At 41.2% G+C, this 25,799-nt stretch overlaps 2 protein-coding genes across 2 annotated transcripts in view; both read right to left on the bottom strand.

The window, feature by feature from the left end:
- The window catches only part of ap1m3 (adaptor related protein complex 1 subunit mu 3), a 40,685-nt gene extending 21,896 nt beyond the window's left edge, over positions 1-18,789 (bottom strand). The window contains exons 1-6 of the mRNA XM_079575615.1: positions 18,604-18,789; positions 10,719-10,875; positions 9,000-9,067; positions 8,497-8,627; positions 1,666-1,813; positions 61-187 (exon numbers count right to left, since the gene is read on the bottom strand). Of these exons, the coding sequence (XP_079431741.1) occupies positions 61-187; positions 1,666-1,813; positions 8,497-8,627; positions 9,000-9,067; positions 10,719-10,875; positions 18,604-18,645 (673 nt within the window). The 5' untranslated portion in view covers positions 18,646-18,789. The remainder of the gene's footprint in view (positions 1-60; positions 188-1,665; positions 1,814-8,496; positions 8,628-8,999; positions 9,068-10,718; positions 10,876-18,603) is intronic.
- Positions 18,790-22,773: 3,984 nt separating this feature from the next.
- On the bottom strand, positions 22,774-25,266 carry cUnh1orf210 (chromosome Un C1orf210 homolog). Its single transcript, XM_079575117.1, has 3 exons — positions 25,192-25,266; positions 23,186-23,371; positions 22,774-23,117 (listed from the first exon to the last, which is right to left on the bottom strand). The coding sequence occupies exons 1-3, from the start codon at positions 25,247-25,249 to the stop codon at positions 22,933-22,935; spliced, it is 429 nt and encodes a 142-aa protein (XP_079431243.1). The 5' UTR covers positions 25,250-25,266; the 3' UTR covers positions 22,774-22,932.
- Between the last annotated feature and the right edge of the window lie 533 nt (positions 25,267-25,799).

The raw sequence follows: 25,799 nt of genomic DNA, 5'->3' as shown, positions 1-25,799 counted from the left end.
ACTTGACAGAGACTGATTTGCTCGGCCTCTGCTTTGTGGAGAACATCGTCTGTTACTCACTGCCTGTGATCTCGAACAGCACTTTGTCGTTGAGGCCCAGCCGGAGTTCAGGCATGCCGGACAGAACCACTTTGAGCTTGATGCTTCCCACGATCTCACTGCGGAGTACGCTGCCATTCGCGCTGACCTGAGGGCGTAAAGAGCAACCAAATAGAAGAGGACAAAAGTCGTGAAAATTAGCCAAGGGATATCTATCAAGGTTTTTTTTTTAATTTATGAAACTGAATAAAACAAGACTTAAAATATAAATTTGGATCAAAACAAAGCTAAAATAGAAGAAAATTGGTCAAATTAGGAATAAAACTGACCTTCTTTCTCTCTAAGAATTAAAATGCTGGTATAAGTCTTGACTGAGGAATCATTTTCTTTAAAAAACATCCAGGTTGGACGTACAGTGCATGTGGAGGACAATTTTTGGGTTGGAACAATGGGGCGAGTGTGATCAGGAAGTACAGAACGAGGCGCCGACACCGTAGAAGAAGAACAGCTTTGTCCGAGGATTAACTACAAACTGCGTGAATGTTGTGAAACACTGCTCCAGGTCTGTCTTTGAACAGCGTTAATACATGGTTTAAACCTCAAAAAAGTCGATTTTGCACGATATTCCCACTTTAAGCTCTATCTTCTTTGAAATTTGTGATATTTTGTAGCTCCCTGCGATAGGGATATCATATCATCTTATACTGCAATAGCCATAGCCGTGTGATAATCTTCAGCTTTGGCACTGTGGGACGGCATGTCAAATTTAATGATCGACAAACCACCTCATAAATCTGAAGAAAACCCTGTATTATGGCCGACATGTTATGCAGATCATTTGTCTTTTAAGGAAACGTCCCTGAAAGAAGAAAGAAGCTGCGGCGTTAAATCTTATCAGCTTCCTCTGTCTTTGTGGCAGCATTATGTGAGACGTGACTTCAAGGACAAGGACAAAAACCCTTTCTCGGCTTATTTTGCTTAAAGAGATGCTCAAAGTCAAATGTGAAGAATGCCTCTGCTCGGTTTTGTTTTGTGGCAGGAAATGTCACCGTAACTTTCTCTGTGATGTTGGTGGAGATTCATTACAGCTAACAATGGGTTTATTTGACAGGTAAACAAACTTAATAGATATGGAGACGTGAGCAAATGTGCACGTGATTAAGGAGAGTCGCTTAAAGCCACACCCAAGATAATGCCACTTTTGAAGCAAACGATCCAAATAAAACAATGTGACGAGGACCTTGTGTGAAGAAAAGTAAGGAAACGAAGCGAAAAAATGCCCTTTTTAAAGTATTTTTTGCCCAAATAAAGTTAAATGAATGCTTGGATTTGCTCTATTAATTGGGTAATAAGCAGTGAAGCTTTAAAATCAAAACTATATGTAATATGTACATGTAAACAGATACACCTTTGCTGTCTTACTGCAGTCTTGCAACAGAATAAGCAAAAGAAACCGTATTTTAACGCCCCCTTGTGGCCGGTGTAAGTAGCATTTTGCAATGGTTGCTGTTACTTTTGTTTATTTTTTTGGATTCACAATAAAATATTTGTGAAAATGAATTTATTTTCCTTCTTTGGCTGAATACCAGTTGTTTATGTGGCAAAAGAATGTTACTCTTTGCTCACCAGTAGGTTTACGGACTCAATGACATCCATGAAGACCTCATTCTTGCGGTACTTGATGCCCTCGGAGCGCCAGGACACTGCGTTGGTCACTGTGGCCGGGGGTCTCGGGGCCCCAACCTCCAGCTTATGGCCCTGCTGCGTTATGTACCTAGGACGGACAAGGAAAAACATTCATAAAGGAAACAAAGGGGAACTTTTTCATTATGATTCCACCGGCTCTTGAATTTGGGATTGTAATTCTATTTTGTTTCCCCCTCTAATCTCACCTCATAAATTAAAACAAATAATGAGACCTATAATAAGTCTGTAAATAAGCTTGTTGTTTTGGTCGTGTGAAGATTACTCAGGGATGTAATTGGGAAGAGAAGATTTACATAAACCTATTGTGAGGCCATAGATAACAAAAGCCATTTATGTCCATAAGCCTGGGATCAATTGTGCTAAAAGGGTTTCAGACGGAAAGGATGTAATGGTCGTATTAACCTGCTTGACTCATGGCTTCTCATAACTTCTCATAAAGAACATTATTTATTTAAAAGAGTAAAGTAGTCCCTCAGTACCTCAGTGCCATTAGAGGTATTTCAAGTAAGTATTTGAGATGACCTAGTTTGCGTCCAAATGTATGTAGAATCTAAATTATGAGTTCATTATGCTAAACTTCATGAGCACTTTTTTTTTTAGATCATGTCTTATGTTTAGAATTTGGGAAAATTATAACAATTAAAATGCTAAATATTGGATTAAAAGTGATTAAGAATACTTTACATTCCATCTAACAGAGGAATGAGGGGAAATGTTGTTATTCAGAAGCAAATTGGACACAATGGGGAAAAAAGTAGGCAACAAAGTGGATCAATTTAGTTAAGAATTGCAGCTGAATGAGTTTGAGACCAGACTCTTTGTATTTCTGACAAAGAGTCTGGTCTATTACTATTTTCGAAGTCATTGTTTCAAATAAATTTAGATTTAAGGCCAGTTTGAATCCAATTTAATACTTTTTAATGACATCAAGTTCAGAGGACTATCACAGTAAAAGCAAATTGAACAGAATCATCTGGTAAACTTGGTGCTTTCATCTTTTAGCCTTGAAAGAAAAAAAAAACTGCTGTGTTTTGGCAGGAAGGCCATCTGTCAGATCAATGTGAATCACTGCACACAAGGAAAAAAAGGCTTAACGGGAAAAATAAATCGCCAACATACAAGAGACACACTAAAGTGAGCGCATGGTTACGGTCACTCTTTGCACCTGTTGATCTGCACTCAAAGTCGGAGACCCGCATTAGCTCAGTATTCCCAGGGTATGTCTCAGAGATAATGGCTTGTGCGTTTAGGAGGCGCTTGTGTTTAGATAAACATCACGTGACCTTCTTTGTTTTTTGTTCTAGCACCTGCCTCCACCGGTGTCCCCTGGCGCCACCAGCTCCCTCTGCAATGTCTATATGGCCTGTACAAAAAGCAGGTCGGGGTGTTTGCCATGTGATTCGGCTGGTAGAATCAGTGTAAATCTTACAAATTGGCATTTAAATCCTTTGGGTGCATGAACTAATAATTGCAAAGGGACCTGGTTGGCACAGGTGTAGCTCTGCCTCACCTTTGCAACCACAGATTAAGAATAAAACATGCACAAAACCCATTTATACTCCCTTCCATTTTCGGTTTCCATGCAATTTGAATCATCTTTTTGCAGGTTGAGTTGATCTCCTAGTGACACTATGTGCCAGATGCTACTGCCCCGCACCTGTTTTACACAAAATGTCAAATCGTCCTTTTTTTTCAGTCAGAACCTCGATTTAGAACTAGTTGAAATAGAGAAACTAAATCTGTCTGTCAACAACTGAAAAAGGGCAGAATGATTTTGCTAAAACATGGAATTGTTTATAGATTTTCCAGATTACATTTTGATCCCAATCAAAGCTCTATTTTACACCCAGGAAACATGATAAACAAGCAACACTTAGAGCAAATTAAAAACAATTCACTTCTATCCAATCAATTTACAGAAAGAATGATTAAAATAAACAATGCGCTCCAAATATACTGCAAAACAATATTTGTGATTGAGTGACAGATTGAGGCAGCCTCCGCTGGTTTGGCGCCCCAGTTGCTCCCACCTACAGGGTGTCAGAATCACGATGGAGCGCCCTGCGAAGCCTGAAAGCGCCGGGAGATGAAAGACTGCCACAAGTGGGCTCACAGGGGTTGTCTTTGGGTTGTTTTCTCGCTTGTTTGTTCTGTTTTTGCCCCCATTCTCCTTAGAAATGTTAATGCACAGATCTGGATTTGGGAGTTGTTGGCGGCAAATTGACAGATTAGCATAACAACAATAGCAATCTGAACTTGCACGCTCACTCTTGTATTCTGTTTTTATAATAACACAGCAAGCACATGCATGCATTCTAGACTGAGAAAGACGGTAATGATGTTACATGAGATGTGTATTTGTAGAAGTTTTTTTCTCTATTTGACCCATCCTTAAACCAGTGGAAACTGGTACTACAAATACATGACCACAGTGCAGTACAGGGTCACCTAGTGCAGGGATGCCTAAACTTTTCCTAGGCCAAAATGGATACTTGCTAGTGAGCCAAGGGCTAAATGCAATAATATTTCTGTATGTAAGGAGTGATTTATGATTACGCTTCAAAAAATAAATATCTATATTAGTTTAAATGTCTCATATTGTGCATAATATATCTAGTTGAGACTATAAGATTTAGCTGGCCATTTGACCTAGATTATTTCAGTTGTTCTGAGATGTTTCTGACTCGATTCAATAGATTTTGTCTTTATATCAGCTTGATCTATCTGCCAATGCGGTAAGAAAATTGCTGAGTTGCAGGTGATATCACAGCATTCTACAGACCTATACTACTGTATTATATACAGGAAAAATTATTTTGTTTTTATGACATTTTTGGTCTTGTCCAGAGAGATCATGGACCCAGTGACTGATATTAATGATCATTTTTGTAATTCATACATTTTCTTTTGAGCTACGACTTGTGAAAGTGTAACGCTGTTAATAGGAAAAACTGGCTCCTGCCCCCCGCTGGGTCCAGTGACATCATCATATTCTAGAACCTGCAACCCAGCAATTGCATTTATCCCATTGTAAAGTAAGATAACTTTAGAACAAGTATACTTGGTTAGATCAGGAAAATATCTAAATGAGTGAAACAACAAGATTCATATTCTCAAATCAAGTCATTTAAATCCATGATTGATTGTTTTTTTGTAGTGTAAACTTATTCAGGAGCACATACTATTTTTTTGTAGTGTAAAATTATTCAGGAGCACATACAATTATTTTGTAGTGTTAACTTATTCAGGAGCACATACTATTTTTTGTAGTGTAAACTTATTCAGGAGCACATGCTATTTTTTGTAGTGTTAACTTATTCAGGAGCACATACTATGTTTTGTAGTGTAAACTTATTCAGGAGCACATACTATTTTTTGTAGTGTAAACTTATTCAGGAGCACATACTATTTTTTGTAGTGTTAACTTATTCAGGAGCACATACTATTTTTTGTAGTGTAAACTTATTCAGGAGCACATACTATTTTTTGTAGTGTTAACTTATTCAGGAGCACATACTATTTTTTGTAGTGTAAACTTATTCAGGAGCACATACTATTTTTTGTAGTGCAAACTTATTCAGGAGCACATACTATTTTTTGTAGTGTTAACTTATTCAGGAGCACATACTATGTTTTGTAGTGTTAACTTATTCAGGAGCACATACTATTTTTTGTAGTGTAAACTTATTCAGGAGCACATACTATTATTTGTAGTGTAAACTTATTCAGGAGCACATATTATTTTTTGTAGTGTAAACTTATTCAGGAGCACGTACTATTTTTTGTAGTGTTAACTTATTCAGGAGCACATTGTATTTTTTTGTAGTGCAAACCTATTTAGGAGCGCATATTTTTTTTTTTTTCTCGGAAGCTAAAAATCAATTTTGACCAGTGGGCCATAGGAGGAGGAGAAGTGTTGGGATGATGTGAGTGATTGACACCCACACAAACACTAGGAAAACATGCCAACTTCACATAGAAAGACCTGGGACCTTCTTGCTTTGGGATGAGAGTGCTCTGCCCGGTAGGCCACAGCGGCACGGTGTCTACTCTGAGTGTAACCAAAGCTTAGGTTTGGTGCCTCGGCAACACACTGTTATCAGATTTATTGGCCATAATAGACTATATTGACAGAATAGAGTTCCGGGTATACAGTGGACTTCAGCAGAGAATGATTGTGCAAAGAAGATGGGACTCATGACACCAAGGGAGACGGGTTGCCACTGCTAAACCCCTGAGCCAAAGCAGCACTCACTATTATAGTACTTTACTAAGATTTATTAGTGATTTCCTGTTGCAGGTTGGTCACATTTGAGGGTGTAGCCTACATTAACATATGCATTTACTGAAATACTGTAGGTTTCAGCACCTCAAAACAACACTAAGCACAAATAGAACGACTATTTTTTATCATAATATTTTGCAGTATTGAGCACACTTTGTCCAGCCATCTCTGGTTATTGATGCATGTACCCATTTTTGCAGCCTTTTTGCATCTGTCCATCCACCCACACACGCGTTCTCAAACCCTGATCCCCTGCCAGGTAGCTTGCGGGCCCATAGAAGGAGAATAGAAGTGTTTTTGCCTGGGGGTGAGGCAGGGAAAGGTCAGGAAAAGTGGAGCAGCCTGAAGACCGAGCTACGGTGAACACGTCTCCTCAGAGAAGAGCCACGCTGTTTGAATGTCGAGTGTGTTTAGCTGTCATTATTGCTGAAATTAAAACAACAGTAATTAAAACAGCCAAAGCACATAGTCAAGTGAGGTAGCGTAGGAGACACACAGGACGTTTGGCTGATTAAAAAAAAAAGTAATTGCAAGGGTAGTGTTTGCAAGGAAAATATGAGAAAATGAAAAGCCAACAGTAAAAAAAAAAAAAAAAAACAACTGTGTGAAAGCCAAGAACCCAACACTCTAGGAGCCACAGAGAACAGCACTGGCGGCAGATAATTTCACTCGCTGCATAAAGAGTGGTTTGGCTGCGGGGGGAAAACACTGAATGGCACTGTGCACCAGAACTAAAGGTGGTAACCAGCAGAGTTTGGACCGGTAAAGCACTAAAACTGAAGAGGGTGCAAGGAGTGAAACAATGCAGCCTTCTCACAGTCCGTTTCTTTGCACAGTCTCTGATTTAAAGCTGCATTACGCAACTTTTTATCCCGAAAAAAAAAGAAGTCGATATTCGTATTGGACCTTGTTAGTGACCCGGCGGCTGTGTGAGTGGTCAGCATGGCGCCTTTACTTTCGATCACGGTGGTCTCTTCAACGCTCCAGGATCAACTGTTTTGTAGTTTTTCTGGTGAGAGTGCGTCAACAGTGAAAGCCTTTCAAACAGTTGATCGTGGAGCGTCCTAGAGACCACTGTGATGGAAAGTAAAGGCGCCATGCTGACCACTCACACAGCCGCCGGGTCACTAAACAATGGTGTACAAATATCAACTTTTTTCCCCCGCATAAAAAGTTGCATAATGCAGCTTTAAAGTATTGTTGTAAAGCAGTAGAAATGTATGACTTTCTGTACATCATAGGCAGAGGTGGGAGTAAGTCACTAAATGCAAGTCTCGAGTCAAGTCCAAGTCGTGAAGGTCCAAGTCCCAAGCAAGTCCAAGTCAATCGGTCATGGGGTCAAGTCATAGCTTTTGTCAAGTCAAGTTAAGTCAAGTCTTGCTTAAGCCAGCGAGTCACCTCAAGTCACAAACGCCAGCGTGTCTACTTTTCAAAATGTGTTTAATCTTGAAAATTACAAGTGCTTTCTCAAGATATAGCGATTTTGAACATTTAGGCTAAAATCAAACTTTTTAAAATCTCATGGATTTGGATTTAAAGCCTAATTAATATTTAATTGCCAAAAAATTCAAACTATATATATTTTAAATAAACTAAATAAAATTACCAGGACAGCATTTTAAGGAAGGGGGCCCGACTTTGAAAAAAAAAAAATGAAACAGAGTCTTTTAAACATGAGCTGCTTTTCTTTGTAGTATGAAATATAAATATAAAATAATATTTTTATTTTTGTTAGTCTCTGGCGGTTTTTCTGTCAGTGGTTCCCCTGTACTGCCCCAGCCCCTGTATACTCGGATTCGCCCCTGCTCAAAATAGATTCCTTGTAGCCTTCAGTCCCGCTGGCACTGGGCTGTGTGCGAATGCATAAAATAGTCACTAAATGCTGTAAACTTTGTGTGAACGCCTTAAAACACCGAAAACCCCCAAGATTTCTGTTGATTAATCAGCTCTTATCGTCGTTCTGGAGGCTCCGTCTGCGCTGTAGGTACAGTCCAATTGTTTCAGACGTTTTCCTGTCCGTAAATCTCCTCCTCTTCACTGTCTTTCGAAAACTTCTAATGCATCCAAAGAAATATTTCCTCCTGCCTTTTCCCGCTGTATTGATTAGACGCGCTCCGTCTGGAAACCGAACACGCATGTGGCTAATTACCATAATGTAAACATAGATGCGCCGCTTTTATTAATTGAATCCTGATCTTTTGACAGTTTCACTCAAATAAATAATAACTACAAAGTCACAGCAAGTCATTGAGAGTCATTGGCCTCAAGTCCCAAGTCAAGTCAAGTCTTTTCGGAGCTTTGGTCAAGTAAGTCTCAAGTCCCAAAAATGTCCTAAATCATACTTGTCTTTGTATTAGTCTGTGAAGATGGCAGGAATTGAAGGGACTCATTCATTTTGAAAACACAGTGTAAATATGTAAAAGCAGCCAGTACCACATGAACATACACCTTCACATTTGTCTTACTCTTGCAGGATCTTGCTGTCCGTTGTCTGAGGAAACCCAAAGTCCATGACTTCATCCATGAGCTCATACACTGTCACAAAGTTGTCTCGGATACTCTCTTCTTCTACCTCCTTGAAATATTCCTTAAAAACCTGCAAACACGGGGAGGCAAAAAAAAAAAGACTCTTACAAGTTGTTCCTACACTGGGTGCATATATAATGTACGAGGTGTCGATGCTTATTCAAATACACACAGCTTTTCTATGTCAGGAAAGTATCGAAGGGCTGTGTACAAGAAGTAAAATCTCAGCAGGTCACTTAAAGTCACAGTATGACTCCGGAAATGAGTAGAACTACTAGTAGCGATCAAATATTCACATGTTTATGAATATTGCACAAGCAGCGGTTAGAATGCATATGTATGATTAATCCCCCAATCATTTTCACTAACTGCTTTATGTTTTCACAATTGAACCATTACCTCACCTTTGTCAAAAAATGAAATGAATCAACATACGACTTACCTGAACTATTTTATAAAGGAAGGAGTACACAAGAGCAGCGTTGGCGTTTTTCTTGGTCATAGCCACCACTGAGAGAGAGAAGAGGGTTAAGGGGTAACAGAACGTGTGCAAGAGAGAGACACTGAATTATTAAATGCCACATGCTGGATATACGCGGTATATGAATATTTTTAGATGCAGCGAGTTGTGGTGATGAATGCGGAAGAAAAAAAATAAGACGATACCAGACTGTATCACACTCCCTTGCAATGGCCAGAGGGAGGTAAGAGCTCTCTGTTGTCTAACGCAGTGCACTGGGAATACCACTCACTCACAGCGGCAGCATCACGTTGAATTAGTAATATGAGAGAGAGAGATGCTCGCTGCCCAAGCCCACAATGAGAAGGGAAAAAAAAAAGATGTACAGCTCAAAGTACAGTGTGATCAGCATTTGTCGACTGTCAACCTGAGATCAGCTTCAAAAGGACTGTGGCAGGAAGATACAGGATATTTTTGGGGGATTCGTGCTTGTGCTCAGTATTCATATTAAGAGGTCCAATACTATGTTTTATACGGGCGTTTTGACGTAGGATTAAAAATAATGTATGTGTCAAAGAAACACCCCTAGGAGTGAGAATGTTATAAAATGTAGTTACATAATATGCTAGTGAAAAGGGAAGTGGGGAAGAAGGGGAGAATCTGCAGAGGGTTTGAGAATGTAAGGCATCAGAACAAGTTTGGCCAAAGAATACTAGAATACACAATTCTTCATTTTATCTTTAAAGCAGTACTAAGTAACTCTTGACCCCAGAGGCCATAAGTGCTACAGCAGGTGTTGTAGCAAGTTGAGATTTTTCACCTTATTAATTGTCCATGAGAGTAAATACTACACTGACAACAAGGCGACGGGAAAGAGGGATATTGTACATCCAATTACACAATGGAGATCATTGTTTTTCACACAAACTTGGCTGTAAATAATGTTTAAGTGGCGCTAACCCGCAGTTAGCTTTGCCCATTAGCCTGTTAGCTTCTTCTTTGTGATTCCATTAGTGGGTGTTGGGGCCTCCGGGTCAGGGCGGGGAAAGCTGCAAGTGTGGTTTTCTGGCCAAAGACCTCCCAATCATCCCATTAACACTTGTATTACCCCAAAAGGGATTACGAAAAGGATTTATTAAGGTAAACAAGTTGCTAAGTATTGCTTTAAGCATTAAATAATTTTGCTAATTCGTTGATTGCTCCAGTGTGGGCTGGTGTTAAGCTTTGAGGGAATAAGTGGGACATGGACATTTGTAAATAATATTTACAATCCTGCATATTATGCAGGATTGTTGAAACATGCACAAATTCTCCAGGAAAAACTCCAGGAATATTTTGATATGAATAGACTTTGCATGGTTAAATCCTCCAATAAAAAAAGAAGTTTGCATAATAGCCATTACCAATAAAGACTTACTTGTACCCTTTGTATCATGTTTATTATGAGGACGCTGGAGTTTGATCTTACATTCTTTTTTCTTCTACATTTCTAGGTTAGGGATTTCTAGGTTTTGATCAGGGTTATCTTTCGAGGCGCAGCTTTAACGCCTTGGCGGAGGTCCGAACTCATGCGCCTCCATTATTTTGCCAACATTTTGTTCATTAAAAAAAAATATATAAATATATATACTAAACTTCCCATGACACTGAAAAAGCTCCACAATGTGAAACACGGCGTTACATAAACATGTTTCTGGATACAGTAGAGGTTGTTCTGCTTGACCCACAGGAAGTGCGTGGAGCCGTGTGTGACCAGCGGCGTCATCTCTGCGTCCTCCTCCCTCTTCATCAGCATGGGCATGAAGTGGTCGATCTCATTCATGTCCACGTTCCCCATGTAGTTGCGGCAGATCAGCACCTGAAAACATGAACAAGATAGAAATGGCAGGAGTACAAGCAATGCAACGGATGAAACAAGACGCATCTCTAGGCATTATATTGACGAGGTTAAATGAGAATAAAAAAATAAAAAAATATTTAACCAATCTGGAGGTCACAGGAGGAGAACAGCAGCCAGTTCGTCAAAATCCAAGTTTGCCTACACCATCAATGAGGACCAAAACAGTGGATATGAAAACATGTACCTGCAAACTCTCCACACTTTGCCTTTAAGAATCACAGAGGAACCAGATACGACAGGTTTTGCGGGATAATTGGGCAACTTTCTCTTTTGACTGCAGTCATTAACCTTGGCTCTTGCTATGCAATAACTGAGGCTACAAAACCAACTGTAGCCTTGGGGGATCTTGTGATAAACGGATCAGGTACATATGAGAGACTATTATATCATTTCCTCTTATAAAAGAAACTTCAGACCAATATCCAAAGAAGGAAGGTTATATTTTCGCTCTTCTGAAATCACACTAAAAGCCAGCCAATCTTTCAGACTCGAGAGAGAATCCATATAATAACACATGAAGCAGACAAAATGACATTTATGAAGAATGGGAAATGCTCAAGGACTTTATAACATGGTGATTTGCTGGAAGTGTTTGCCACAGCCAAGAAAACTGTCTCTTGTCCCAGAGCACTGTAAGAAGGACGGTTCCACAGACTTTACTAACATACTAGGGTCTTGGCGATTAGAAAACTACAAAACAAGATCACCAATGATAGCAGTGCCGATAACTGTGGAGACGAGCGTAACGCAAAGCTTTTATCATCGTCTTCAACACTTCAGTCTGAAGGCTTTATGGGTGCGCTTTTTGGACGTCAAACCCTACGCTAGAGTGACGTGTTTGAGGTTCAACAGCAATGATCCGGACAGTGCCCTTTTGACCAGTTTTCCTGCAGCAGAGGGGTTCAGGGTTATCTCAGAGGGAGACACCACAGCTGTCGAAAAGCCTCTCCGGTCATGCCATCAGGAAAACACTGTCCAGTCTCAATCGGGACAAGGCCCAGCTGACTGAAAGATAGCTTTTTTTTGACATCATAGTTTGGAAAGTAACAAACATTCGATACTCTTTGCTTTACAATATAAAGTATATTTGTTTTTAGTGCTTTTTTGTTGTTTCCTGGTGTCTTTCAACAGCACCAGCCCTGTTGTATCAAGTGACCTCTACCGCTCTTGTTGTTTTAATCAACTTTCAGTGGCCCTGACCCCGGCCGCTCCTCTGCGGTAACTACAGCACTAACAATAAGGACAAGACTCTCTCCAGCGCGCCTTAAGAAGCCACCACGCCTCTTTTTTTAATAGAAACTCACTGGTGGAGATGAGTCAGCAGTCTTGTTCAAGCCCAGACAAAAAGTCGAGAGAAAGAGATGAAAGCCGCACGCTTGAAGGCTCCTGATCACACACGCGCCCTACACAAAGCTCCGATGGAGAAATCTGCGCGGTGGAGGTCAGGCGGGGGGCGCGCACAACAATGGCGACGGGAAATAAGAAATGAGCGAAAATAAATGTTTAAAAAAAAGGTCAGTGAAGTAATCTGGCAGAGAAGGGGAAGAGGGGGATGAACAGGCCAGCGCTCGGCTTCAGTGAGAGGAGACGTCATCAGCGGAGTGCAGAGGGCAGTGCGCAGGGAGATGGAAGTTTTCTGTATGAAATCGAAGAGATGCTACTATTTGAAGCTACTAAAAAAACAAACAGGGATATTGGCAAACTTCCTGGGCATGATTATTTGAATAAAATAATGTACACATGCTATGGCCAGTGCAAGAAGACCTCTGTATGAATGAGAGCTTACACCAGGGGTAGGAACGTCATCTGACCCTCCTGCACAGAATCTCTGGCCCCAGGATGATTTTGAGAAACATTATTATGCAAATAAGAGATCAAATACCTGTTCGAGTATTGTAAACACGGAGAAATAGTGTCAGTATTTTGAAAATTTCTTGGCTGTCATATATAATGTAAAACGGTGATTCTCAACTTGTGGTTCGGGACTCAAAAGAGGGTCGTGGGCACATTTTCAGGCCCTTCCTGCTTAGCTTCCAAGGTCTGACAGGATTGGGCAGAGCAAAGGCGGTGTGGCCACGCATGTTGCATCATTTTTACTCTTAATTAATTGTCCGTGAGAGTAAATACTACGCTGACAGAAAAGACAAAGGGAGAGAGGAATATTGTACATCCAGTTACACAATGCAGATCCTTTATTTAATTTAAACTTGGCTGTAAATACTGTTTAAGTGGCGCTAGCCCGCTGTTAGCTTTGCCTGTTAGCCTGTTAGCGTCTTCATTGTGACTCTTTTAGTATGTATTGTGCCTCAAACCGGTGCAGGGAAAGTTGCAAGTGTGGCTTTCTGGCCAGAGACACTAGGTGGAGATGATGGTAAACAAGTTACTTAGTTCTTCTTTAAAGGAAAATCAACAGCTTGTTGAAATTTGTGTGGAAAAGACAATATTTTATACGATATATGAAAAATTGCTGCTTTATTTGGGTCCCAGCTTGTCATAGGGTAATGGTGGGTCCCAAAGCCCAGATGACTTTTGCAAACTTGCCAACCCCTATCTTACAAGAACATAAGTTTATAGTCTGAAATGTAAAAAGACATGGCATTCTTCCAAAATAAACCCATGGGGCCAATTAAAGTGCACATAATTGAATAAAACCATTATGGAAATGAGTCCAAGCTTCCCTCTTACTTTCAATCTGATGCTTTTTAAACACTTATCTTTCTGTATTGAGTACTTCTAGGATTGTCGTGTGTGAAGTGTCGAGCGGTCGATCCACTTCCCCTCAGAAAGGACACCTAACAGCAGGACTCCAACTGCGACAATTACGGCCCCGCTGCAATCACAGAAATGATCGCGAGGAGGTCATTATGCACCTCTGGGATTCACTCGCATCAACACATCAGCGCTCGCTCAGAAGCCGAGTGTGGCAGTTGAAGGCAGATTAACAAGGAAAACAGCGGCGGCGCGCTGAGCAAAGGCACAGGACTTCAAACAGAACACCTCGCGCAGTCCGTTAGCATATTCCGTGCCCCAAAGCAGCGCACAGCTACTTAATAATCCAGGTCTCATTAAATTCATCTGTGGATGTGTTTGCCAAGTTGAGCTACCGCACTCTGACAAAAGCACATAATGGTGAAATACAGTTATATAAATATTACAACAGCTCTACCGACGTGTTTTTTAACTTAAGAGACACTTAACTAGCCTTCATCTATGTTTGCAAAAGCACAAAGTGAGATTATGTGAGAGCCGCTCAGTCACCATCACTGTTATCCGGCAATTTATGGAAACTTCAAGGACAAAAATTCAGCAAATCTACCAAAATGCACAATTAGAAGTGTCATGGTGACAGGATTGTTTTTTTAATATCTGGGTTCTTAATATGCGGGAGAGAACAACCTTAAACCTAATTTAATGATCTACAATGTGAACAATTGGTAGAAAGAATGCTTTAAAGGGACTATACAAATTTTAAAAATGTGAAAATTAAGTACTTTCCTACCCTTACTTGTTCCAGCCATGTCCTAATGTGTAGAATGAGCCCAGACCTGTTCACCACAACTGCCTCTAAAATCCTGCACTGTCACTTAAAAAGTGACAAGCTTAATATAGAACCTGCAGTTAAGCGTAAGACCTGAGGTGGCAGTAGAGAGCATAAAAATGACTAACTTGCATCTAGTCCCTTTAAGCGTGTAAAATCATGGCAGATCAATGGACTCAATAGAGCATAGCTTGGAATCGATCATATCCATTTCGTACATTGTAAGTAACGATGAGGAAAAGAACAGACAATGCAAATGTATATTTGTTGTAGAAATATTGCAAGGATGCAAAGGTTATGCAGGTTCAAAGCACCCAGCTTTAAGACTTTAAGCTAGTACCACCAATGCATGTGAAATCACAAGTTCCACAAAATGGAAACTGGAAGCATTTAAATGGATGGGTTGATTGGTGGCTTTGGAGAATATACATTTTATTCAGTTATGCAACAGTGCACTTAAAAGAGACATGGCAAATCAATTCTTCCGTCTATCTCTCTATCCATCTTTTTCAAACAAACTAAATTTAATTTACACCATCTGCTTGACGTAAATGACACGCAGCTTGCAGAAATCTGAAGCTAGAATGCACAGTATCTTCAATACTGGATGAAATAAAAGATTGAAAGGAGTGTATTGGCTTGATAACACAAAGGAATCTGTGTGGAAATCAATATAACACACTCACTTCTGACCTCAAACTGCATCCATAGAGCGGGAGTCTGAATGACACAAATACTGTAGTGGCACATCTGCAGAGATGCTGTCAGTAACTCCTACAGCCTTCCAAACTAATCACGGCCAATCACATACAGCCCAGTGTGGCACCGTACAATGGGAGCAGCGCTGCACTGTGGGGTGAGTTCACAGTGCTTTACTTGTCAATGCTGCAACACAGAGGGAAGAATATGAAAAGATGCCACTGACGCCTGCGATCTGTGGAAAGCATTTAACTGTGTGTGTAGACTGTCAGTGTCTGTCAAGGTTAACAGCAGCTGAAGGCGCCATTCTTCTGCTCGAAAACAATGGAGTAAACAAACACAATAGAACAATACTTCTTGGTTTAAACTGAAACCACAATAACCCAAAGTGTGTAAAGATTTGGCGGAAGCATCAGGAAAACAATTTTAATTTCTTTAAGTTTTCTTCAGCTTTCTTCAGCCAGGGTACGATTGCAATGCAATGATTTTGTGGTGACAATAAGAGCAAAGGCAAAGCTCTTGATTTACCGGTCAATCTATGTTCCTACTCTCACGGTTATGAGATCTGGGTCATGATGAAAAGGACAAGATCGAGGATACGAGTGGTCAAAATGAGTTTCTCTGCTGGATGACACCCTTAAAGGAGCTCATTTCTGCTCAGTCTGTTGCTTCGATCCCGATCTCAGATAATGCGGAAGAAGATGAATGGATGGATGTACTGTATGTGGAAAGTCCACCATGTTTGTCACAAGCAGGTGACATCATAATGAGTTAAAAATATATTTTAAAAAAGAACAAATGGGCCACAGAACAATTCAATATACTGCTGGGTCACTGCTACTGGTAACACAATTAACCGCCTTTGCTCTGCCCGATCCCGTCAGATCTCTGAAGTTAAGCAGGGCCTGGTCGGTTCTTGGAAGGGAGACCTCCAAGTATGGAGTGAATGAATAATGCAATGTAAAGTGTCTTTGAGTGTCTAGAAAAGCACTATATGAAACCAATGCACTATATATATTATTATTATAATCATCATCTAACACACAGTATCGTGAGACCACTTGACAACTTTATGACAACAATGACAGTAGTTTATCCATTTTCTTATTAATGTATTTTTGCTTCTAATACTCTGGGCACCATCGAACCTTTGAAAGAACCGAAAGAGGGCTGTGGTTCTCACATATCATGGTTCTAAAAAGAAACTTGCATCCACTGATGACCCCAACTACTTGACATGTTCCATTCAGGAGGTAGGTCATGTGCTTAAAGTGAAGTACCCAGTGCTGAGGTTAAAGGTGCAAACATGCCTACCTCCTGCAGCAGCACCCCAAATCAAAGCTCATTATTCAGCTTGGAGCCCTAATGAAAGAGAAGGGCCCCATTTGGCAAGGTCAGAGTGAAAGTTGAGCATCTCCTTACTTGCCTGGGGGCATAAGAGGGAAGGATATAGAAAAATAGCAGGAAAACCTTTAATCTGCACAATCAGACACTGGGGCTGGGAGGATCTGATCCTACTCCCATAAGGGTATTGTGAAGCATATAAGGCCTCTTCAGCAATTCCTTCTTCGAATACATTAACCCATGGAGATTCAGATGCAGAGCGTGATGATGGGAAATGAGGAGACATAACACGCAGCTTCTCTTCATCTTATTTTTGCAGAGGGAAGAACTGGTTAGCTGCATATTAACTAAAGACAAACCTTTTAGAGAAGAGGAAAAGCTAAACATTGTATCGTTATCGCAGTATCAGGTATATCATGACTGAGAAAGATGTATTCACATTTTTTATGTGAAAACAGCTTTAAACTGAGACACATAAAGACTTTAAAATGTGCAGTTTCAGTTTTAAGTTCAGTCAAAAGTAAAGCAGTGCATGTTAATGAACATACATGGGTCTCATGCATGTAAACACGCCACACCAGATTGTAGTCATGGGCTTATGTCCAGCCATTGTCCCCCATGTGCACTCTCAAACACATTCTTGATCATCCCGGCCTATTGTACATGTTTTTAGTGGTAGGGGAAACACGGGAGAACATGCAAACTCCACACAGAACGGCCCCGTCCAGGTGGAATTCGAACCCAGGACCTTCTAGCTGTGAAGCCCAAACGCCAACCGCTGCGCTACCGAGCATTCCTGTTACTTATTCTTAGTATTTTCTTAATGGCTTGTTTTGACGGATGAAAGTTAATTGCTACCAATTTCTGTTTAAATTTAATTAAACATACAGTGTGTTGCAATGAAGTATTGCATTAATATTGACTATGGTTTTTAAGCCATCATGTGCACTTGTTTGGTAGTGCTACACCACTTTGTTTACGATCCAAAACATCTGTACAAGCAAGCATTTCTCAAGGTCAAAATTGCAATATTTAAGACTTATCGAGAGAGCTATCGAATAGACTATCCCTTTTTTCCCCATATTGTGTGCCGCCCTGTTAAAAGGAATAGTTCACAGTTTTTACATACTGAGATATGTTCTTACCTGAGCTTAGACGAGTTGATCCGTACCTGTCTGGTCTTTGTGCGTGCCCTCAGTCACGCAAAAAGACCAAAGATGTTGTTAGCATTTGGCCTCTCCCAATGTATTCCAACAGCTCCAAACGGGGTGAAGTTAGAAGGGACCACGATCTTCCACGGGCACACACAAAGACCAGACAGGTACGGATCAACTCATCTAAGCTCAGGTAACAACATATCTCAGTGTGGAAAAACGGTGACCTGTTCCTTTAAGAATATTCCACTGTCTTCAAGACTTTAATTACAGAAATCATTATCACTTTAAAATCACAAACACATGGCGCACTTAATATTTTTATTCATGACTTTATCTTACGACAGATTACGCCACTTATCCTGTCTTGCGACCACACCCACCCCATGTGCAACATGCACGGGTGAAAAACAGAACTAGATTTAAATCACGGAAGGTCAAGTAAGTATGTCAACCATTGAATCTTTATTAATAACCCAATGTGCGTGTTATTTATAGACCACGTTAGAGCATATGGTAGCCTACTTACTGCGCGCTCCAACTGAGGCGCCCATTCACCCATTAACCAGGGGTGTAATTAACGCAATTTAAAAAGACAACTCCAGGCGCGCACAGAAGTAAAGAATAGACTCTGAAACGCCGCGGCGCATCGCTCGCGCTCGGAATGCATCAGTGCACAACAACAAGCCGCCCTGTGTGCTGCCACAACGCTCCTCCGGCGGAACGAGTTTGGCAAGTTGAACCTCAAGTGCCGCTGCTGGACGGGTAACAGGACACGTCTGATCTCACGCAGCCTGTCATCGCCCAACAAATAAATCAAAGTGCGCGAAATCTGCACAACATGTCGGACAGATTCAAGACGCGCACAGACGCTACAGTTTGTTTGAGGGATCGCGACGTAGCAGGTGGTTCCTTCACACTTGTGTCAACTTCCCTCCCCTCTAAACTTACCTTCCCCTTCAAGTCGAGGATAAATATCGCCGACGCCGACATCGTAGCGGAGGGAAGCTTGATGGTAACACAAAACAAGCTCGGAGAAAACGTGAGTCCACTGGAAGATATGGGTCACTTATAAGGGGCAGTGCGCGCTCCCATCCTCCTCCATCCTCCACTCTCTCAGACGCGGCGTTTACTGAGAACTCGCTGCTGGCTTTGCTGACAGAGCGTGAAGCTGGAGACAGATGCGTAACGCTACTTCCGCCTGGAAAATAAAATAGATTAAACCATAGATTGTATATCACAGTAGCCATGTGTCAGTCTATAAACAAATAGCCTATGCAACAATACAGTGCAGGGGCGGACTGGCCATATGTCCATTCTGGAAGAGCACAGAAGGGCCACTGGCTCTAGGGCCACCGGTCCCGCCTCAACCGAGCTTTACCCAAATCTAAAAGCTTAAAGAAAAGCATCCAAAAACAAAACGAAACGAAAACGTGATGACAAAGCAATGAAAAAAGCGGTGAAAAAAACAACAAAAACATGACCAAAAAACCCCCTGAAAAACAAGAGACGAAAACAGGCCAAAAAGCCACAAAAAAGTTATGAAAAAGCAGCAACAAAAACAAACAAAAACATGACAAAAATGAAGCGACAACGTGACAAAAAGTTACCATCACTTTTCTAGATTTTAGCTTTCAAATGAGGCGTTACAGTGTTGCTCTCCAGTCAAGAAGCCTTTGGATTTGGGTAACGCCGAACTTGAGAAAATGCTCTGGGTTAAGGCGGGGGGTAAGAGGTTAACATATGTATTTGTGGAAGTGTCGCATTTACGCTAATTTGGGCCAGGCTGACCAGAGTCCAGGGCTGTTTTTCAGTCCCAGAATATGACAACACAACTATGGATATTTGGATCAGTGTCAAACAACTCAAAATGGATTCAAATGTTGTACATGGGACTAAAACTACGACTAAAATGTCCAGATATTTTAGGCGACTAAAATAAGTCGAAATAAAATGAAAACTTCTATTGACAGTCTGAAAGAGCCTCAGATCGTGTAAATTCACTGCAGCTCTGAGCTTTGTTCATGTGGAAGAAGCTCCATGAAGCAGAGGATCTTGATTAAATATGATTATAATGAATATTATCAATGCAAAGTCCACTAAATTTTGTCTTAAATATAGGCGACTAAATTTACTTGCAATTTTTGTCGACTTAAACTAGACTAAAATTCAAGATATTCTTTTGACTAAAACATGACTAAAATGGAATTACTTTCTCATCAAAAGACTAAGACTAAAGCTAAATCAAAATAGGTTGTCAAAATTAACACTGGTTTGGATTGATCAACCCCTCCTCGAACCGCCACGTGGTGGAGGGGTTTGAGCGCCCGAATGATCCTAGGAGCTCTGTTGTCGGGGGCTTTGTGCCCCTGGTAGCGTCTCCCATGGCAAACAGGTCCAAGGTGACGGGTCAGACAAAGAGCGGTTCAGAAGCCCCTTATGGAAGACCAACAGGCCCGGTTGGAACCAGGAGGCCGTCCTTCTGTGGACCCACCACCTGCAGGAGGAGCCATAAGGGGCTGGTGGTATGTGATTTCCCACGACCCGGCAACGGACAAGTGGAAGAAAATGGATGGATGGATGGATGGATGGATGGATGGATGGATGGATGGATTAAAAGTTTCAAAATGTAGTCATCTGAACAACATTTTGTTGAACAAATACCTGAGGTCATATAGTAAAAGGAAGAGTCTTCAGGTATTTCTGGCGGTTTACCTTCATGTTGTTTATAATGCTTCTAATTCTTATCATCAGAATCTAAATCTCACAGCGTTTTGTTGTTTGTTTGGTTAACCTTCAATCGATTGCAAACAACTTCACAACTTCTAACATCTAGACTAGTTTTATTGTGAAGGATGTTCTCTTCACTTCCCTTTTCTGTGAGTCAGTGAAAGTGACTTGATGATGTGTATTTCCGGGGTGGCAGCTCCTCGCTCTGACAGCTCAGTGGCACGCGAACCTGTCAGGTCACTCTCCAGACGCTCCTCAACTGCGATTAAACCAGAATTAGTCTGAGGTGTAGTAGAGGTGACTGTGAGGGTAAAAGGTCAGAGGAACAAAAACCTCATGTTTCGCAGAAGTTGGGGCAGTTCTATGATTCAGCTAATTTCCCAGTCAGTTGCAGAAAACACACAAATAGTTGCCTATGAGTCACATGGACAGATGCAGAAGTAAAACAAACATAAGGATAATTAAAGCTCAAGATTTGACTGTGAGTTCACACTGTTAGATCAGTCATTATTAGAAGAACACACTGCACAATATTTATTGATTTCTGTTATTCAGTTTTGACTTTACAGTAATAAGTGTCTCTGTGTTGATTGTCCAAAAAGTCTATACAAAAAGATCTCACTGAAATAACCTTCAAGATACATAACTGCGTCTAATTCCACAAGGTTGAAGAGAGGGACAGCTCAACTACAACAGAGCTCAGCTGACACTTCAGCTGCCTCTGTCACTACAGCACTTACACACATCAACAATGTTACTTTATTATAATAGAAATTAAAACATTAGTCCTATAACGCCTCAGTTACCGTCTTGTTGACCTTTTCAGTGCTCTGCTAAAAAATAAATACCACAACTGTCAGTTTTCATAATCTGTCATTTCCAGTAAAAGTGAATTTTGATGCATACAATTGCCTCGCTATATACTATTATATACTATTACAAATACATTAGACCAATTGTGATAACACATTTCAAATTTAAATACTCATTAGAAAAGATCAATATTTTGAGGACAGTATTGCTTTGTCAGGCAGTGCATTGATATTGACACACAAAACATACAAATGGAGTGGATCAGTCGGAGAATCAATTACACCTTCCACATATCTAGACCAGGTGAAATAAACATGAATGGGGAGACCGGGTATGGTTGTGCCATTTTTTGCTTCACTGATTTTTTGAGCTAGAGGGCCCACATTTGTTTACTACAGATGGCACCGATTCAAACCTCTGCAAGAATACATTGTAATTGTAACACATGCTGGGGTAAGTTGTAACAGTTAAACAAAAGAAACAAAAACCATGCCATGTGATATGCTTCAAAAAGAGGGTTAGTGAGATAAAAGAACAATGTCTCTCTCTCTCTCTCTAACCTGTCACATGTTTGCCTCACGTGGAGTCAGTCCATAATACAGGTCTGCCAACATGTTCTCCTGCACCTCAGAGAAAACGTGATGATTTGTTGATGCTCCAGGAACCTACACTGAAGATCACTGGACCCTGGTCTCTCAGCCTCTGCAGTGTTTTGCAGTATTTGCTCGGTGTCATATGGCAGATCCCATGTGCCTTCACAACCAGGGGCGGACTGGGACTGAAGCACGGCCCTGGACTCTGGACCAGCCTGGCCCAAACTAGCGTCACTTTTTTGTTGTGTATTCGTTGTGTTTTCGTCACTTTTGTGTCACTTTCGTATTGTGTTTTGTGGCTTTTTTGTTGCTTTTTTTCATTGCTTTTTTCCCATTGCGTTGTTGTGTTTTCGTCTCTTTTTGATCATGTTTTTGTGGGGTTTTGTTGCTTTCCTGGCACATTTTTGTTCCGTTTTTTCATCCTCATTTTCGTCGCTATTTTGATTATTATCTTTTAAGCTTTTAGATCTAGGTAAAGCTCGGTTAAGGCGGGGGATAAGAGGAGAAAATGGAAAGGCCAGACCGGTGGCCCAAGAGCCAGTGGCCCTTCTGTGCTCTTCCAGAATACAGGACATATGGCCAGACCGCCCCTGTTCACAACTGATCTGACTGACTTGTCCTTCTTTGTGACCTCATCAGATGCATTTTTTAAAAAAACATTTGAAGGCACACCTCTGTCAGCCTTTCTTTTCCAAAAAAAATCAACCACCCCACCCCTGTCAGCCATTGTTTAGCTAGCTGTATTAGCATAATGGTTTGAAATTAGCAGGGGAAACATCACATTTTGCCTGAGAAGCTACAATTTAATCTAATGTAAGTCATACGCATTTAAAAACATTTACTTGCTGACCTCAAAATCATTTTTCCCCTTGAGAATCTGCATGAACCTGTTCTACAACCCTGACAACCACCATGCGGGATCAGGGAGGAAGTGGGTAAACACTGATATGTTCATTTGACTTCTATCCTGTCCCTGAGTGGTGGAATTGGTGGTGTTACAACTCTCCCCATGTTACAACCATACCCGGTCCCCCTTACATTTTACTCTATATTATTCAAAGCCTATGGTTGAACTGAAAAGGACCCCGAGTACCGCCACTTTGTGCAGTTCTTGTACCATCATTGGTGCTTGAGAACCCCTGTCCTAAGCTATACTAAAATCTATGTCATCCATCTCCTCCTCAGTGTCGTCCAGGATCTCTGCTGCTCTCTCGGCTCGCTCCCGATCAATGGGCTGGATGTAGTTATCTTCAATGAAGCCATCATCGTCTTCCTCAATAACCGGAGGCATGCATTGTCCGGCGTGCATGGTGAATCCCACGTCCAGACCTGAGGTGAACACAGGGTTATTCCAATGCTGCAGAAGCATGTATTTAGGATAAGAAATGAACTCCCACCTGACGGCTGACTGACTGTGTCTGTCTCCCGGAGCCTCGTGTGCCTGTAGCTGGCCATGTAGCGCCGCACCACCTGGCACTTAGCCAACAGAGCCATGAGGGCAGAGATAGAGATAGCAACAGCCAAGACAACAACAAGGAACTCCCACTTATGAGATGGGTGCGTCTCTAAGTCAGATCCTGTTGCTGAAACAAAGGAAAGTCAGTGTTTGTAGAATGAGGACAGAATCAACATATTCAAATGTGTGGCTTAATTCTGAAAGCAAAGCTACATCTCTGTGCAGTAAGTGCTCTATATCTAAAGTTGTAAAATGTATTTCAATGTGTTTCAAGCCAGAGGTATTTAACTGCACTTATGAAATTATGATTTGACAGGCTTTTTGTTCATCAAATGCCTATCCCCAACATTTACTGAAGGTTAACAGAACCCAAAGTACCCGTGACCAAATAAAATAAGTTTGGCTTCATTAGGAAGTATTTAAAGAGGATATAACATGGATGAAATCATTGTCCAAATGATGTTGAGACCCTCTTGCAGTACATCATGGGTAGGCTATGCGAGTAGTTTCTTTACGCTAAACTTGGGTACATTCATTTATTTTGTCATGATTTTGTCTTCTCCATGGTACTACTGGGCAGCGCGGTAGTGCAGAGGTTAGCACTCTGGCTTCACAGCTAGAAGGTCCAGGGTTCAATTCCCACCTGGACGCGGGCCCTTCTGTGTGGAGTTTGCATGTTCTCCCCGTGCCTGGTGCCTGGTGCCTGGTGCCTGGTGCCTGGTGCGTAGGTTTCCTCCGGGCACTCCGGTTTCCCCTACCACTAAAAACATGTACAATAGGCCAGGATGAATGATGTGTGTGAGTGAATGTATGGTGGTGGTCAGAGGGTCCGTTGGCGCAGACGTATGTAGTCGCAAAAGCGCCTCTGACAGTCTCCCCCAGGGGAAACTGAAGCTACAAACGTAGCTTTCCACCACCGAGTATGGAGTGAATGTACAACTGTCTCATGTAAAGTGCTTTGTGACCATGTCTGTGAAAGGCGCTATATAAATAAAGATCTTCTTCTTCTTTTTCTACTGATTTAATTGACAAAGAATGAGTTTATATATATATGTGTAATGAGTATAGTCGAACGCAGAATGCCCATGTCAACTCGGCTCTACTCATTATTTATGCAAATTTTCGGCATCTTCATTCTTTATCAATAAAACCAGTGATACTGGGAGAAGTGCAAATCATAACAAAGTAACTGAAACGGGGGGGGTTTCTCAGTTTGACGGCTTGAAGGAGTAAGCGGGAGTCCTCGTCATTCAATAAATCATACATTTCGACAAGGGGTGTGATTTCAACAGAACCCCAGACCTTCCAATTGTGGCCGAAGTAAAGCATCGCTCTTCTTCATGCCAGTGTTATACATCATATATGGCCTAAATTTGTGTTCTGCCGACATTTTAAATTTACAGTGGCTTATTTTTCACATTTCTAGATCACTTTAACAGGCATTGAGTTGCCTTGTGTACGAAATGCGTGCTATAAATAAACATGCCTTGCCTTGCCTTGCCATTTTACCTCAGATTCTTGTTATAATATTCCTCAAAATCATCTTTAGGGCCAGAGGTTCTATGATCGAGGGCCGACTTTGGCACCCGGGCCTGACGTTGCCCCCCAATGGCAGCCCAAAGTCAAACATACATACACACTTCTTTTTCTTTTAAGAATTGCTAAAATGTCCCTATTGTTTTGTTCTCTGATGTGTGTAATCATATTTTTCTGAATCATCATTGGTGGGTCCAGAGGCGATAAGAGCGGATTTTCCCTGACATTGTGTACCCACTAACTTCATTCTCACTATCGAACACAATGTCCTGCAGAAGTAGAAACACAGTTTGATCCCAGTCGGGGTCTCCAGTGGATCTCTCAGTATAATGGCCAGTATAATGTTCAAACCCGCTGTGTTTGCCTCTTTACCAAAAACACATTTCTTCCACTCAGTGAAATCTGACTTACAGTTGAGTGTTGCGTTTAGTAGCGCTGTTAACAGTGGTCCTTCAGTTGATGCTTCCATTTGAGTTTGTTTTTCGAGTCTCTTTCATGAGTCACTTCACCAGAGAGTGTTTGTTGTTTTGTGAAATGCTTTTGGCCTCCGTCAAGAAAAATAGAAGGAAATTATATCAGTCCAAAGTGCTTCTGAAGACGATCCATCTCAGAGCAAGCTTTGCCGACAGTGCAGGACCCACTATTGTCCTTATCCGCCAGTTTATGTTGAAAACAATGAATCTTAAACAAACAAACAAACAAACAAACAGACAATGGACAGGATCTCCAGATGAGGGAGGCAGTTTCCTCTCGAGTGTCCAAGTGCCCACTAGATGGCACTGTTGCGTGCTAGGCAGAGGGACTCCGGGGTCATTAATAAGTGAAGGGCAGTCCCATTAACTTCTGTTGCATGAGCTGAAAGTGGATCCAGATTTGTCCTGCTGAGCTGTACAGTAAGAGGGGGAAAAGACTGTTAACAACTCAAAATAATCTCTCAAACAAAGAGCATTTTTAAGTCTCAGACTACAATACTTCAATCACTCTTGTGCTTTGTGCCTTTGAAATCTGTCTTCCTGAAT

The sequence above is a fragment of the Gobius niger genome, assembly GCF_951799975.1.
Source record: "Gobius niger genome assembly, chromosome: 17".
Lineage (NCBI taxonomy): Eukaryota > Metazoa > Chordata > Actinopteri > Gobiiformes > Gobiidae > Gobius > Gobius niger.
Note: the sequence above shows the minus strand (reverse complement) of the source record. Positions and strands in the feature narration are given on the sequence as shown.

Coding starts and splice junctions, on each gene's coding strand:
- cUnh1orf210 (XM_079575117.1), bottom strand. CDS start 25,249: ATGGAAGCATCAACTGAAGGACCACTGTTAACAGCGCTACTAAACGCA. Junction 23,372..25,191: donor ACTAAACGCAACACTCAACT/GTAAGTCAGATT, acceptor CCTTTGTTTCAG/CAACAGGATCTGACTTAGAG. Junction 23,118..23,185: donor CACAGTCAGTCAGCCGTCAG/GTGGGAGTTCAT, acceptor TGTTCACCTCAG/GTCTGGACGTGGGATTCACC.